Source organism: Lucilia sericata, unplaced genomic scaffold (genome assembly GCF_015586225.1).
Source record: "Lucilia sericata isolate MDLA Ls3-8-SP2 unplaced genomic scaffold, ASM1558622v1 Contig000108F_arrow, whole genome shotgun sequence".
NCBI classification, from domain to species: domain Eukaryota; kingdom Metazoa; phylum Arthropoda; class Insecta; order Diptera; family Calliphoridae; genus Lucilia; species Lucilia sericata.
Window position 1 is genome coordinate 315,459 of NW_023994140.1, and position 16,050 is coordinate 331,508.

General features: G+C 32.3%; 4 protein-coding genes across 6 annotated transcripts in view; 1 reads left to right on the forward strand and 3 right to left on the reverse strand.

Moving 5' to 3' along the window:
* The window catches only part of LOC119600221 (CTP synthase), a 42,003-nt gene extending 40,472 nt beyond the window's left edge, over positions 1 to 1,531 (reverse strand). Inside the window, exons 1-3 of one of the 2 annotated variants that reach the window (XM_037950315.1) lie at positions 1,331 to 1,531; positions 912 to 963; positions 673 to 842 (exon numbers count right to left, since the gene is read on the reverse strand). In XM_037950315.1, coding sequence (XP_037806243.1) covers positions 673 to 838 — 166 coding nt within the window. In that variant the 5' untranslated portion in view covers positions 839 to 842; positions 912 to 963; positions 1,331 to 1,531. Of the gene's footprint in view, positions 1 to 672; positions 843 to 911; positions 964 to 1,301 lie in introns of both variants that reach the window. The other variant, XM_037950316.1, reaches the window with a different exon arrangement.
* A 517-nt stretch (positions 1,532 to 2,048) lies between these two features.
* On the reverse strand, positions 2,049 to 4,766 carry LOC119600228 (glycine--tRNA ligase). 2 transcript variants are annotated; one of them, XM_037950329.1, is made up of 2 exons: positions 4,659 to 4,766; positions 2,064 to 4,551 (listed from the first exon to the last, which is right to left on the reverse strand). In XM_037950329.1, the coding sequence occupies exon 2, from the start codon at positions 4,300 to 4,302 to the stop codon at positions 2,263 to 2,265; it is 2,040 nt and encodes a 679-aa protein (XP_037806257.1). In that variant the 5' UTR covers positions 4,303 to 4,551; positions 4,659 to 4,766; the 3' UTR covers positions 2,064 to 2,262. The 2 variants fall into 2 exon arrangements, with proteins under 2 accessions (XP_037806256.1, XP_037806257.1); XM_037950328.1 differs by lacking the exon at positions 4,659 to 4,766 and having other exon boundaries at positions 2,049 to 4,609.
* A 3,854-nt stretch (positions 4,767 to 8,620) lies between these two features.
* LOC119600225 (serine/threonine-protein kinase RIO1) lies at positions 8,621 to 10,834 on the forward strand. The gene is made up of 2 exons (XM_037950320.1): positions 8,621 to 8,830; positions 8,903 to 10,834. The coding sequence occupies exons 1-2, from the start codon at positions 8,768 to 8,770 to the stop codon at positions 10,655 to 10,657; spliced, it is 1,818 nt and encodes a 605-aa protein (XP_037806248.1). The 5' UTR covers positions 8,621 to 8,767; the 3' UTR covers positions 10,658 to 10,834.
* Positions 10,835 to 12,109: 1,275 nt separating this feature from the next.
* The window catches only part of LOC119600223 (ATP-binding cassette sub-family G member 1), a 37,535-nt gene continuing 33,594 nt past the window's right edge, over positions 12,110 to 16,050 (reverse strand). The window contains exons 5-9 of the mRNA XM_037950319.1: positions 15,599 to 16,033; positions 15,411 to 15,527; positions 15,249 to 15,349; positions 15,035 to 15,190; positions 12,110 to 13,371 (exon numbers count right to left, since the gene is read on the reverse strand). Of these exons, the coding sequence (XP_037806247.1) occupies positions 13,030 to 13,371; positions 15,035 to 15,190; positions 15,249 to 15,349; positions 15,411 to 15,527; positions 15,599 to 16,033 (1,151 nt within the window). The 3' untranslated portion in view covers positions 12,110 to 13,029. The remainder of the gene's footprint in view (positions 13,372 to 15,034; positions 15,191 to 15,248; positions 15,350 to 15,410; positions 15,528 to 15,598; positions 16,034 to 16,050) is intronic.

Genomic DNA, 16,050 nt, shown 5'->3' on the forward strand with positions numbered 1-16,050 from the left:
TAGTTCAGTTCTAGTTCAGTTCTAGTTCAGTTCTAGTTCAGTTCTAGTTCAGTTCTAGTTCAGTTCTAGTTCGTCTAGTTCAGTTCTAGTTCAGTTGTATTGCAGTTCTAGTTTAGTTCTAGTTCAGTTCTAGTTCAGTTCTAGTTCAGTTCTAGTTCAGTTCTAGTTCAGTTCTAGTTCAGTTCTAGTTCAGTTCTAGTTCAGTTCTAGTTCAGTTCTAGTTCAGTTCTAGTTCAGTTCTAGTTCAGATCTAGTTCAGTTCTAGTTCTGTTATAAATAAAAATTTGATTCGCTTTTAGATGTTACTAACATCCTTACAAACCCCTAATACCTCCATATACATATGTATGTATATTGGTGTAGGGTTAAATAACATTTAATAGATAAAAATGTTTACAACGGAAAAAGGAAATTAAAATAGACAACAAAAATAAAAAAGAAATACAAAAAATAAATAAAACAAATCAAAAAACGACCTTCATAATAAACAATATAAAATTTAAGAAATTATTTTTTATTCTATACCTTACTTAACAAAAAATCTTAAACGTTGTAGGTATAACATCACAAAATAAACCAGTTACTGGCAAATTTCATGACTTTATTGCCATTTGATTAATAATTTCAACAATTATTTATAAATAATAATAAAATATCGGAAAACAAACTTACCATGTTCATAGGGTGAAAATGTGCCGGCATCTATGTTGATATAAGGATCTATTTTAATGGAAGTAACATCTAGACCACAGGATTTTAATAAAGTACCAAATGAGGAGGCAATAACACCTTTACCAACACCACTAATAACACCACCGGTAACTAATATGTACTTCATAGTGCTAAATGTAAAGGAATTTGAAACTTTAATATAAATTTAATAAAAAATAACTATATTTTTATGGAAATACCTTATTTTTTTATTATTTAAGTTTTTGTTTTATTAGGGAATAGATTTTTTAGCTAAAAATTGAAAACAAAACAAAAAAAATGTGTTTATTTTATAGATTGGCTGGTTGGTGGGAGGGATGCTGTCAATAGGAGACGCAAAAAAGCACGCGGTTTAGTATATTACAATAAATTTAACAAATTCAATGCAATTGATATTATGAAACTTTAGGATTTTTTCTTTAGTTTATTAATTGTTTATTTTCTTTAATTGCGTTGCTATTTATTAGTTGTTTTTCGTAAAAAAGAAGAAAAATTATTGAATTTTCCTTATTTTTTTGCCGTTGCTTTGACAAGTCTCTTATAAGATTCTATTATCGTTATTGTTGTTGTTTTGCTTTACGCTCACTCACGTTTTTTTTTCTAATTTTCGTTAGTGTACCTTTTAATTTATTTGTGTTAATTTTTTATTTAATTGCTTTTATTTTGAGTTGTGTTGCTTTAGCAAATGTTTATTTGTTTTTTTATAAACTTTTTAGTTAATATTTAATATATTTATCTTAAAAATATTATTTATTACTTTGCGCGTTACTAAAAAAACTTTATTTGCAAAAACATTTCAACGAACTAACCACATTGTGTCAGATTAAGTAGTTTGGCACATGTTTTGACAGATGTTGCCAACTAAAATCTTGTCATAAGCTAATTTTGGAGGTGCCATATGGTTGTAAAAGAAAAAAACGCTATTTTAAGTAATAGAAAGTTAAACATACGTAATATGGCAGTTTTTTAAAACGTTAATTTGAAATTTTTAAGAAAATATTGAAAGTTATTTAATAAATGTTATATTTTTATAAAAGAGATGATAATTTAAATAAACATTAACTTGTTTGTTAAAAACAATATGGCAAGCTTATATGTTAAAGTTATAAGTTCAAACAGTATGGTCATCTTAGTTTAAAAGGTAAACAAATCAATATAACAGTTATTTTAACACTTTGACTTATTTATTTTAGGTGAAATTGAAGCAAAAATAGAAACATTTTTTTTCTTATTTTAAACACCTTTTTAATAAAATTTTTGCAAATTTGAAAACAAATCTAACAAATTCTATGTTACTACCACTCTCTTTAAGTCTAGTTTGAGTAAATAAAAACAAATTTTATTTTATGTCTCATTAAGCACTTTATTAATTGAAGTGTTAAACACTTTTTTCATAATATTTTCGTGAGAATTAAATGCAGTTAAACTAAAATTTTTGAATTATAATAAATGTTTATAAAAAGGCATAATAATCGAAAAAAAGCAATAAAAACCAAAAAAAACTTAAAATAAATAGAAATAAAAAAATGTGTAAAAAGTCTTCTAACACATTTACTTGGTAGCCTCTTGCTGTTCGAACAAAGGATATTTCTCCAAAACTTGAGCCCATTGTAGCTTGCCAGTAGACAAATCTTTGACAACGTCAATTACTTCAGACATATCGACACGAACCTGTTTCATGCTATTGCGATCTCTCAAAGTGACAGTGTGAGGTTCTTGTAGAGTATCAAAATCTACTGTAATACCAAAAGGTATGGCTATCTCATCGGTACGAGCATAACGGCGACCAATAGAGCCACTGGAATCATCAACTTTGTGTGACAACTCGGCCTTGGTCAAGGCTTGCGAAAGTTGGCGTGTAAAAGGTTGGAATTCGGCATTATTGGATAAAGGCAAAATGGAGCATTTCAGAGGAGCCACCACGGAAGGCAAAGTGAAATAGCAACGTTGTTCATCACCATCACGGCAAAGGAAATTCTGTTCCAACAAAGCATACATAATACGGCCAATACCAAACGACGGTTCCACCACACTGGGTATGATTTCTTCAACGTGCACCGTTTTTGAAGAGTGTTTGACGGAAATGGTATCAGGAGTAAGTTTGAAGGTGGAACCTTCTGCTACATTAAGAGTATATTCCTTGGAATCGTTTAATTGCTGTTCGACTGTTTTAATATCCTCCAAAGATAGCTTAGCCAAGGCATCGGTAATGGCTTTAGCATCCTTTTTGAAGGTTTTACCCAAAGTTTGCTTATTGGGTACAATTTCGGAAACTTCGACAGTTTTGGGAGCAGGCAAACGTTTCTCGGCCACCAATCTGACACCAGTAGCCTGCATATGTTGGCTTAAATCATAGGCAGAACGATCAGCACAGCCTACACATTCTACCCAACCATAACTAGTCAAACATTCAGCATCCCAGCAATCGCAAGCATAATGAGCCATTTCATTGCCCATATGCTGGCGGAAACGCAAGCACTCTGGCTTAATACCAATAGTCAACAAAAATTGATGTATGCGAGCCATATAGTAACCCAAAGTTTCATTGGCCACTAGACTGGTCTTGACAGCTTCGCCTATGCTTAATTTCTGAGCCGATTTACCATCCATTTGATTGCAGGCAGAATACAAAGTCATCATAGTATCAGCCACCAACTCGAATTTAGGATGATCTTTTTGGGCAGGATCACAGAAATGTTCTATCTCGGCCATGGTAAATTCTCTTACTCTAATCAAACCAGAACGAGGAGAAATTTCATTACGGAAAGAGTTGCCAATTTGGGCCACAGCAAATGGTAATTTGCCTTGATTGAATTCCAATAAACGTTTGAAATTGACGAAAATTCCCTGAGCAGTCTCGGGACGCAAGAAGCCCTTAACCAAACCAGTGGGACCAATTTGGGTGGCAAACATCAGGTTAAACTCTATAGGTTCGGTCAAATCATTGCCGGTTAGTGGAGATTTAATGTTGAATTTTTGCAATATATCAGCCATTTCCTGCTTATTCATGCCATCCAATTTTATAACAATATCTTCACACTCGACCTTAAGTTCAGCGGTGGCTGTCTTTTCCTTAGACAACTTTTCCAAGGCATTTTTAATCAAATGATCCAAACGGAAGCATTCACCGGTCTTAACATCCTTAACCATCAAATCAGCAAAACGATCTACGTGACCGGAAGCCTTTAATACAGGTTCAGGAGTCAAAATAGAACAATCCACCTCCAACATTTGTTCCTCCAAAGAGAAAAATTGTCTCCACAAAGACAAAATATTTGATTTTAAAGCACAGCCCATGGGACCAAAATCATACTGGCCGGTTATACCACCATAGATGGCAAAACTTTGGTCATAGAAGAATCTACGCTTGAGCAAATCTTCCATTTTGGAACGATCAAAATTCACCACATTGGGGGTCAATTCCAATTCTTTGTCCTCCAAAGCCTTTTTGCGCAATTTCAATTCAGCTACCGCTTTCTTGACATCAATTTCAGCAGCTCCATTGGCTTTCAATTCACGCACCAAATTACCCTGCTCCAATACCAAAGCTCTCAAGGGAGCCAATTGCTCTTCCATTTCGGGGGTGGTCATATCTTTCAATTGCAATCTAACGTTTCTCTTGGACTTTTTACTGCCCCACTTTACTGAAGCTTGTGCAGCACTCTTATAACGTCTACTTCCTTGTGTAAAGTCGTAAGAAAACTGGATGATTTCACCACTTTTTAGCAAATTTCTTTCTTTTCGTTTTACTGCTACGCTGGCAAATTCTTGATATTGCACTGCTAATAGCGGCTTCAAATGATGGAATTTGGGGGTAAATTTATAAAATCTATTTATCACCTGCAAAGACATGTAGTTTATGTTATTAATTGCACAATTTTAAAGTTTACATCACAGTTTTAGACCGGAAAATTTGTACGAGAACTCGGCAAAAAAAGAAAAATTACCTCAAACACACATGTGAATGCAAGAGACAAGATGACAGATGTTTAATAAACGAATTGCCATCAGAGCCCTGCGCCGACAAAGATTAACGGCGGCGGCGACTGACACTAAATATATCGGTGGACACTAAATATATATTCTAACTACAATGGTTTTCCAGATATACAATTTGTTACATATGGGAGATTCCACGCAAATTATTGCAATTTTGCCAATTATTCCGAACGTTAATTGAGATTTTAATTTAATCTATGAAAAATTTGAATAATCTAATAGTTTCCCAGATATACAAAATTTTGTATTTAATTCATATGGGAAGTGCCAAGCCCCCCATTGAAAGTCCGCCCGTAATTCTCTAAATGTTTTTCAGTAAAGTTTGAAGATTCTAGCTCTAATAGTTTCTCAGATATACGAATTTTTCTATTTAATTCATATGGGAGCTCGAAGCCCCCAGATGAAAGTTCGCCCTTTTTTCTCCAAAATGTTCAGATGAACATTAAAGTTCTTCGTGCAAAATTTGAAGAATTTAGTTCTATTAGTTTCTCAGATAAACGAATTTTTGTATTTAATTCATATGGGAGGTTTCGCTCCCCTCATTGGTAGTCCCACAATTTATTACCCAAAATGTTTACATGGATGTTAAAGTTCTTCCAGAACAACATCATTTAAAAGGATCATCCGGGCTGTACATTCTTAATTTTATGTTTCTAGGTTCTATATTATGAAAAATTCAAAAAGTACCAGTCGAAGAACGAAAAAGTACCAAAAAGTTCCCTTTTATATGTTATCACTTAATCCGGGCTGTACATTCTTAATTTCATGTTTCTAGGTTCAATATTATAAAAAATTCAAAAAGTACCAGTCGAAGAACGAAATAGTACTAAAAAGTCCCTTTTTATAGATTATAATTTACTCCGGGCTCTACATATTTATTTTTATGTTTCTAGGTTTAATTTTATGGAAAACTCAAAAAGTACCAGTCGAAGTACGATAAAGTTCCCATTTTATAGATTCTCATTTACTCCAGGCTCTAAGTGCTTAATTTCATGTTTCGAGGTTCATATTTTGTAGCAAGCTCAAAAAGTACCTTTTGAAGAACGAAAAAGTACCAAAAAGTCCACTTTTATAAATTCTCAAGTGCTTAATTACATGTTTCTAAGTTCTAAGTCTAAAAAGTACCAGTTGCAACATCGTATTGGGAGCCCGTTATTATGTATTCATATATATAAGTTAATAAACCAAAAACAGTTTTTTATAAAAAAGTACCAAAAATAGATACAATTTTCACCCCTTAAACGTCCGAATATCCAAAAAGTACTAAATTCATATTTTTATTTGTTCGTCAAGTTATGAAGGATTCAAAAATATTTTTTGAATGTTCCCTGGTTTAAAAGATACATGCAAAGTATATTAATAAAGTAGCATCACTTGAACAGCTGACTATTTTTATTAAACTAGATAAATGAAGCAAGTTGTCAAAGTTTGTTTTGAAAATTGTTAACATTGTTTACGTCGCCATTTTTAAATTGTGTTTTGCTATTTGTTAAAATTTGTGAAAAGTTGAAAAAGTGAATTAAAAGTGGTTTTAAAGTAGTTTAAAAGTGTAATAAATTGTATAATATATAATAATATAATTAAATTGTTAATATTTTTAACTTAAAAGTAATATTTTTTATTTATGTTTTGTTCACATTGTTGTTCAAGGAAATTTTATTTTGACACAATCTTAAATTATTCCAAAAACAAAATATATGTGGTTGTTGTAGATGTTGTTGTACAACAAGAGATGTCGCTACTTTATTAATATACTTTGGATACATGGGGTGCAAAAGAAGTACCAAATTACAGTTTCTACCCGTTTATTCCCCAAAGGGGCCGAATTTGAAAAAATTACCGGACACCTGTCCGCTTTTTTTTAAATGAACGACGATAAGCTTCTACTGTTTTTGTAACTTTTCTAGTTTATGAGATTTGAGGTTACCGAATTTACGTTTTTACCCTTTTTTAACCCCCAAAAAATTCGAATTTCCAAAAATCCCGTCTTATTGGATACATTTGGTGGGAGAGCAACCTCCTGCCCAAATTTCAGCTCTTTAGCTTCAAGGCTCTAGGCTCTACGATGATGAATCAGTCAGTCAGTCAGTAACGTTAGAATTTTATATACGTATGTATGTACATATATAGATTTCGTGCATTGAATTATACTGTAAAAACATTGTAATGTTCGACTTGAATTCAAGTTTCGTTTTCACTGGAGAATGCTATTGAATTAAAGTGTAATGAAAGTGTATTTCAACACTTGAAATTTGAATGTTTGACTGGAATTAAACTTGTTTTAAACTTTAATTCCAGCAAGAATGCTTATTTGGTATAGTGTGGCAACTATAAGGGATCTAAAGTCGACATAAAGCCCACAATGGTTAGTACCAATATTTTGGCCCAAACAACATCTACATACCTAGCCAGGTTATATCCTCTAGGTCCGTGAAGACATTCTCTACAAAGCTATAAATTTGTATAAAAGGCGGCTTAACAATTGTTTCTTGTAAATATTCGGCCACCATAGTGTTTGGAGACAACAAGAGCTTCACTGAAAGGCACATTATTATGGGTGTATGTTAGTGATTCTGCTGAGATCAATGGTATAATAATAAGTATGTATCCCAAGGAGACCCCCTGAATACGGCAATCAACTTCCTTCCATTGCCTCTAGGTGATAATATACCATGTCACCACCCGCCTAGGTGACTAGGGAGGTATACAATTGCCACTCTCTTGTGGGCATTCTTCCAGGAGACCATCATGATGCCTCCTCTTTCTTGAAAAGAAAGACGTTCTTCATAGACAAATAAATAAATAATTAACACCATTACTTACATTTTTTAATCTTCCAAATCTACATTTCAATAAACACTTTTGGGTATTAAACGAAAACAAACTCCGCCTGGAAAAACATTTTCATCGTAGTTATTAACAATTTAACTAAATTAAACCCGTTGCTGTTTCTTTGCTCAATGACCCTCGGTATAGTAGTGTAGCATACAATCTTATTAGTTTCAATTGTTAGTAAAAAATTATTTTTTTATTCAAAGAATATCATTACTGTCATTTTAGATTTTTGCACACACACAACAACAGATTTTTTTGCAAATAAAAAATGCAGAAAACAGTTTGGCGCGAAAAATTCTAGCAGAATTTCTTTTCGCAGTCGGCAGAATTGACATCAACTGCACTTTCCATTTAAAATACACATGTTCGATATCCTAGCCCTTTACGGTATGACATACCAGCAATGTAAAAAGGTGTAGCTCCGTTGGCGTCAACGAAGCTGGTTTGAAGCAAAAGCAGCGACTCGAATTTGGCGCGTAAAACACGAAAATATCTGAGGCGAAGCAGATACATCGAACGTTGAGCAAAGTTCTACAGCGATCAAAATTCAATGAGCGGCTTATTATTAGATAAAAGAAAACTTGCTTAAATGAAAACAAATTAATTTTATATTGTAAAATTCCATAAATTTAGCGAAAGTTTTCTGTAAATTGTACAAAATATGGCGAAATTTTTAAGCCGTATATTAAGCTGAAAAATTTTCAGTGGCGCCGGTTTTGACATTTTGTTCGGCGGCTAGGCTTAGTCGGCTTTAAGCCGAATCGGCGCAACTCTCTGGTTGCCATACTTTAGGGGAATATAAAGGAATGAAACAGAGGGCATGGGAGTGTTATTATTTTAATCACAAATTTAATCTTTTTAACAGGAAAATGATTGATTTTGAATAGTTTAATTAAAAATTTAATTGAATTGAATATTTTTTATATTTTTTAATTCAAATATGGATTTCTCTATTAAAATTTAAATAATTTTTCTGTAAAATATATAAAATAATTAGAAAATGAAATTATTTGCTGCCAGCTCTGCTTAAAAGTGCAGCCAAGTTTTTATTTATACAAACAGCTGTTGATTTTGACAATTTCACCAGTTTGAGAAACATAAACAACAAACACGTGTGGAAGTTTGTATAAATTCTTTTAATTACAAATTTTGTATAAAAATTTTAATAAAAATTGGGGAAAACATCAAATATAAATAAAAATATTGTTGAAAAAACTAAACTATGACAGATTTACATCAATTTAGTGATGCCGAAGAAGAGGAGGAGGCACCAAAGCCGTTTAAAGTGAGAGCTCTTCAATGAAATCTAGTTTTTATGGAAAATTTTATGAAATTATGTTTTTATTTAAATTAACAGGAAAATTTGGCCAGTGAATTTAGTAAATTAACGGTTAAACATGTTATGTTTAAAGATTTAAATGAAAAACCGGATGAAAAAGATGATTTAAAAGAAAAGATTTTAAATGAGGATGTAGATGAAGAAGAGGAGGCGGAGGAGGAAAATGAAGAAGAGTGTGATTTGGATTATGATGATTATGAGGAGGATGAAGACTATGAGGATAATTATGATTATGAGGAGAATTATGCAGGTTTTCAGAAACACAACCACAATCAAGTTTCTTTAAGTTCAGGAGGAGGTGGTGGTGGTAATACAGGTGGCTCCAATTCCACACAACGTGTCAGCAGTTATCAACCTAATGAAAAAATGTTTACACGTTATTCAGCACGCATTAATGTGGAAAAATATGATCCCACTACCAATATGTCGGCTCAGGCGGCAAATCGATTGGTTAATTTTGGCTCCAAACAGGATAATAAAGTGAAAATACGTGATAAACATGATCGAGCCACAGCAGAACAGGTAATGGATCCTCGTACTAGAATGATTTTGTTTAAGCTATTGAATCGTGGCTTGATTCAAGAAATCAATGGTTGCATTTCCACCGGCAAAGAGGCCAATGTTTATCATGCTTTGGCCCGTGATACAGATGATGAGTTTGCTATAAAGATCTATAAAACCTCGATATTAGTGTTTAAAGATCGTGATAAGTATGTGAGTGGAGAGTTTCGTTTCCGTCACGGTTATTGTAAATCAAATCCTCGTAAAATGGTACGCACATGGGCGGAGAAGGAAATGCGTAACTATTTAAGAATGTTTAATGCTGGGGTGCCAGTGCCCGAACCCATTTTACTGCGTTCCCATGTTTTGGTTATGAGATTTTGTGGCAAAAATGGTTGGCCCTCGCCTAAACTAAAAGATGTAGAGATAACTACTTCCAAGGCCAGAGAACTTTATCGTGACTGTGTGGTTTTAATGTGGAAAATCTATAATAAATGTCGTTTGGTTCATGCTGATCTTTCGGAATTCAATATTTTAGTACAAGATGGTCAGCTTATCATCATAGATGTCTCGCAGTCTGTGGAACATGATCATCCACATGCTTTTGATTTCTTGCGTAAAGATTGCACCAATGTTTCCGAGTTCTTCCGTAAAAAATCAGTGGCTACTATGACTGTTAAGGAACTGTTTGATTTTATTACCGATCAAACTATAACCGAGGAAAATATGGAATCTTGTTTGGAAAAGATTTCCGAACAAATTAAAGATCGTGATTTTGAGGCAATAACAGCGCAAGAGAAAATCGATGAGGCAGTTTGGCAAAATACTTTTATACCCAAGCGTTTGGATGAGGTGCGCTATTTTGAGCGTGATGTGGACAAAGCTAAAAAGGGCGAAAAGGCTAATTTGATTTATGGTAAAATTACGGGTCTTAACGATCAATTGGAAGTGCAAAAGAAACCAGATATTCTAACAGAATCGGAGGAAAATAAGAAAAATATTAAAAAATCCAAGGAGAAATCTAAAGAGGAACAACAAGTCGCTGGTGATGAAGAGGAGGAGGAGGACGAAGAAACTGATACCGAAGAAGAAGATGATGATGATGAAAATCCTAAATTTAAAAACTCTTCACGTCCTCGTGATGAATCACCTGAAAGTAAAAAAGCGCGCAAGAAAGCGGTTAAGGAAGCCAAGGCCGAAAAACGTAAAGTCAAGATTAAGAAACATGTTAAGAAACGTAAAGAAAAAATTGGCAGTGCCAATAAGAAGTAGACTCTTTTGTAAATTTTTTCTTGATTTAATTTTTATGCTGTAAATTTACAGATATTTTACTTGTAAATTATTTAGATTTTTTTTTTAATTTTAATTGTAGTTTAAATGAATGGACCTTTATTGTAATACTTTTATTTTAGAAAATAAAAAATATTTTTCTAAAAATTTAAAAAGAAACATTTTAAGAAAAGCTTTTTTTATATTAAAGTTTTCTCAAAAAGCTTTAATTAGTCTATAGTCAAGAATATAGGTCAGGCTGTAGTCTTGACTATAGTCTAGACTTAAAATTAGAATATAGTCCTGACTATAAATCAGTCCATAGTCTAGACTTAACAATAGTCTATAATCTTGCCTGCATTTCACTCTATAGTCTTGACTGTATTTCACTCTGTAATCTTAACTGCAGATCAGCCTATAGTCATTTCTAGACATCAATCTTGAATATAGGTTAGTCTCTGGTATTGTCGATATAGATCAATCTAGTCTTGACTATAGACCAATATACAGTCTTGACTAAAGATCAGTCTATAGTCTTGAATATAGATCAGTATGTAGTCTTGACTATAGATCAGTCTATAGTCTTGAGTAGATTTTTGATTTGATTAAAGATTAGTCGAAAGTCTTGACTATAGATCAGTTTATAGTCTTGCATATAGATCAGTCTAAAGTCTTGACTATAGATCATTCTCTTGTCTTGTATATAGATCAGTCTATCGACTTGCCTACTCATCAGTCTACAGTCTTGACTATAGATCAGTCTGTAGTCTTGACTATAGATTAGTCTATAGCCTTGACTATTGACCAGCCTATAGTCTATAGTCTTGAATATATCTGTCTATAGTCTTTCTATAGTCTTGACTATAGGTCAGTCTATAGTCTTGACTATAGATCAGTCTATAGTCTTTACTATAGATCAGCTTATAGCCTTGACTATAAATCAGTCTTGACTATAGATCAACTTATAGTCTAGACTATTGATTAGTTTATAGTCTTGACTACAGATCAGTCTACAGTCTTGACTATGGACTGATCTATAATCTTGACTAAAGATCAGTCTATAGTCCTGACTATAGATCAGTCTATAGTCTTAACTATAGATTAGTCTATAGTCTTGACTAAAGATCAGTTTATAGTTTTGACTACAGATCAGTCTCTAGACTTGACTATAGATTTGTTTATAGCGTTGACTATAGATGAGCCTCTAGTTTTGACTATAGATTAGTCTATAGGCTTGACAATAGATTAGACTATAGGCTTGACTATAGATTAGTCTATAGGTTTGACGATAGATCAGTCTATAGTCTTGACTATAGATCAGTCTTGACTATATATCAGTCTCTGGTCTTGAGTAGAGATTATTTTCTAGTCTTGACTATAGATCAGTTTCTATTCTTGACTATAGATCTGTCTGACTTGAGGTTAAAATTTTATATTAAAACTAATTTTAGTTTAAAAAAACTTTTTGTTATATTTACATTAAAAAATGAGTATACATTTAACAATATCACCCTTTATAAGTAGATTTTTCTTAATCTAAAGAATATATTAAAGCTTTATTTAATAAAATATATTGGAAATGTTTCTGGAAAAAACTTAAACTTATGAGATTTATTTAAAATTTCTAACAATTTTACAAAAAAAAAAGGAAACTGATTAAATATAGTTTTTAAATAATCAATAATTTATATACAATTAAAAATAAAAATTTTAAGCAAGAGAAGGCATTTTTTAAATAAACAAATTAAGCAATTAAATGGAAAAAGTTTAGGGCAAATACTGAGTCACTGCTTAAGGATTTATATAAATTAGCAGTTTTATAGCTTTTTTATAATTTCATTTTAATTTTTTTATAAAATTTTCATAATTTTCTAAGATTTTTGTATAATTTTTTTTTAAATTAACTTTAAAACTAACTTAATTCTTAACAATTTTGTTACAAAATATTTTTAATTATTTTAAACTTTATTAAAATTATCACAGTTTTCTTTCATAAGAAATGTTTAGAAACTATTTCGAAAACCTTTTTGTATGAAAACCAAACAAATTAAACTTAAAATTAAGAGTTTCAATAGTAGTAAATTTTTGGTTCGAAAAAATTACTAAAGAATTCCAATTCGTTTGGCTCAACCAATTATTAACTTATAAATTGTTCCACCCTAAACCATTTTTCTATAATGTTTGCTTTAAAAACTTTAATTTTCAAAAAAAACTTAACCTCAAATCTTTCAAATTCCTAATATAAACTTAAAACGCTCTAACTACTTTGTATGCCACACATCTACAGTGTTATGGTTCTTAAGTTTAATCTACAATAATATATTTTGGGAATGTTTGCTTTTAAATATCTAATCCTCTTCCCTATTTCATGCCACTTATGTTTTACATTGTACCCTTAAACTTATATACAGCAATGATCTAAATAATACCAATAAAGCAAATAAATACATAAATTGTTGCTGCAAAGTGACCTTTTCCAAATCTAAGAATCTCAACAGTACTCGAGGATCACTAAAATGACAATAGATTTCATCACAATCTAAAGTTTCACGACCATAACCGAAGAGTGTTAAAACCAAAGCCACTACTCCATTGCGCATAAAACTGGTTTTCATGCCGAAATTCATGAGGTCAGGTATTTGGGGGGCAAAATCAAAGCCATAAATGGCTAAACCTATAAAGGAGGCAATGATCATGGGCCCCACAACGGAACCGTTCTAAAAAAGAGAAGAAAAAGGAAACATCTATTCCGTCAAAAATTGATTTCTAAAGATAACTTTTATCTCAACGAAATTTTCTACAGAAAACTTGAGTTCCAACTAAGCCTATGTAGACTATACTATAGTATAATCAATAGTTTAGACAATAGACTGATCTATATTCAAGACTATGGACTGATCTATAGTCAAGACTATAGACTGATCTATAGTTAAGACTATAGATTGATCTATAGTCAAAACTATAGACTGATCTATAGTCAAAACTATAGACTGATAAATAGTCAAAGCAATAGACTGATATTTAGTCAAGACTATAGACTGATAAATAGTCAAGACTATGGAGTGATCTATAGTCAAGACTATACAATGATCTATAGTCAAGACTATAGACTGATCTATAGTCAAGACTATAGACTGATCTATAGTCAAGACTATAGACTAATATATAGTCAAGTCTATAAACTGATCTATAGTCAAGATTATAGACTGATCTATAGTCAAGACTATAGACTAATCTGTAGTCAAGACTATAGACTGATCTATTGTGAAGACTATAGACTGATCTATAGTCAAGACTATAGACTGATCTATAGTCAAGACTATAGACTGATCTAAAGTCAAGACTATAGACTGATCTATAATCAAGACTATAGACTGATCTATAGTCAAGACTATAGACTGATCTATAGTCAAGACTATAGACTAATCTATAGTCAAGTTTATAGACTAATCTATAGTCTAGACTATAGACTGATCTATAGTCACGACTATAGACTGATCTATAGTCAAGAGTATAGACTGATCTATAGTCAAGACTATAGACTGATCTATAGTCAAAACTATGGACTGATCTATAGTCAAGACCATAGACAGATCTATAGTCAAGACTATAGACTAATCTATAGTCTAGACTATAGACTGATCTATAGTCACGACTATAGACTGATCTATAGTCAAGAGTATAGACTGATCTATAGTCAAGACTATAGACTGATCTATAGTCAAAACTATGGACTGATCTATAGTCAAGACCATAGACAGATCTATAGTCAAGACTATAGACTGATCTACAGTCAAGACTATAGACTGATTTATAGTCCAGACTATAGACTGATTTATAGTCCAGACTATAGACTGATTTATAGTCCAGACTATAGACTGATTTATAGTCAAGACTACAGACTGATCTCTCTATAGACTGATCTATAGTGAACACTATAGACAGATCTATAGTGAAGGCTATACACAGATCTATAGTGATGACTATAGACAGATCTATATCCAAGACTATAGACTGATCTATAATCAAGACTAGAGAGTGATCTATAATCATGACTATAGACGGATCTATAGTCAAGACTAGAGACTGATCTATAGTCATGACTATAGTCAAGACTATAGACCGATCTATAGTCAAGACTATAGACTGACCTAAAGTCAAGACTATAGGCTGATCTATGGTCAAGACTATAGACTGATCTATAGTCAAGACTATAAACTAATCTATATTGAAGGCTATAGGCTGATCTATAGACAAGACTAGAGACAGGTCTATAGTCGAGACTATACACTGATCTATAGTCAAGTTTGTGAAAAACTTGATTGCAGCAAAAGTTTTCTATAGAAAATTTCCTTTTGAATATATCCTCAACATCCTTACCGTTATACTAAATGTTGCTCCTATGGACAAACCTAAACCTTCGGCCACAAATGAAGTCATTAGACCCACAGCAATAAAGATGGCAAAACGCCACCATTGAGGAGGAAAACCGGTCATCCAATATATAATGGTGAGATAAATAACATTATATAAAATCTAAAGGAAACAAATGAATAAGCCAAAAGTAAAGAGTGGAAAGGAGACGGATAAATACCTGCAAAGGTAGACGACTTATGCTCATAGCCATATAGTAGGGAGTCAAGGAATACCAATGATTAAAGGTTTCCTTTTTAACAATTTGTACTTCTAAAGGAACTGAAAAAAAAAAACGAAATTTTATAAAATTTTCTTAAATATAGTACTTTTATGGACTTACAGGTCAACACCGGTATGGTTACTTGTGTATAGGCTATCATCAAAATAGCACTAATGCAAAATTTCAAATGAGCAAACATATGTGAACCCTGATTGCCTAGATTATAGAAAAGTAAACCTGTAAAAGAGGAAATTAACATTACAACCTTTAACCTTGAATATATGATTTGATTTTCAATCAAAACTCACCGAAAAACAAACCCACCATGGCGTGGTGTATAAACTGTATCATGATTGGAATGCGAGCCCGTAGAATCCGCAAAAACATAATGCGCGTTAAAACACAAAACTGCTGAAAACCCGAAGTACCTTCCGAAGACTTTGATAGATTTTTGGAAAACATTTTCAAGTGTTCAACTAGCAGAGAAGTGCCGTTAAGGAAAGAATTATGCGATTTTGTTAATAGAGAAGAAAAACCGGGAGTTTGGTTAATTTCGGGGAAGAAAGAGGTAACAGCATGACGAAATATAAAGGGAGAAGAATCGGCAGTAGCCACGCCTTTATCCGAAACATTTTTATTGTTGTCTATAAGCAAGGGAGGACTGTAGATAAGTTTGCCATTGTCCGTGAGGGAGGATAAGTGATTGATAATATTGGGTCCCTCAAAATCACAAAGTTCGATGACTAAATAGAAAAATAAT

Excerpts from the sequence above, each read along its gene's own strand:
- LOC119600228 (XM_037950328.1), bottom strand. The coding sequence starts at position 4,563 with ATGTCTTTGCAGGTGATAAATAGATTTTATAAATTTACCCCCAAATTC.
- LOC119600225 (XM_037950320.1), top strand. The coding sequence starts at position 8,768 with ATGACAGATTTACATCAATTTAGTGATGCCGAAGAAGAGGAGGAGGCA. Across the intron at positions 8,831-8,902 it reads AGGCACCAAAGCCGTTTAAA|GAAAATTTGGCCAGTGAATT; the intron begins GTGAGAGCTCTT and ends TTAAATTAACAG.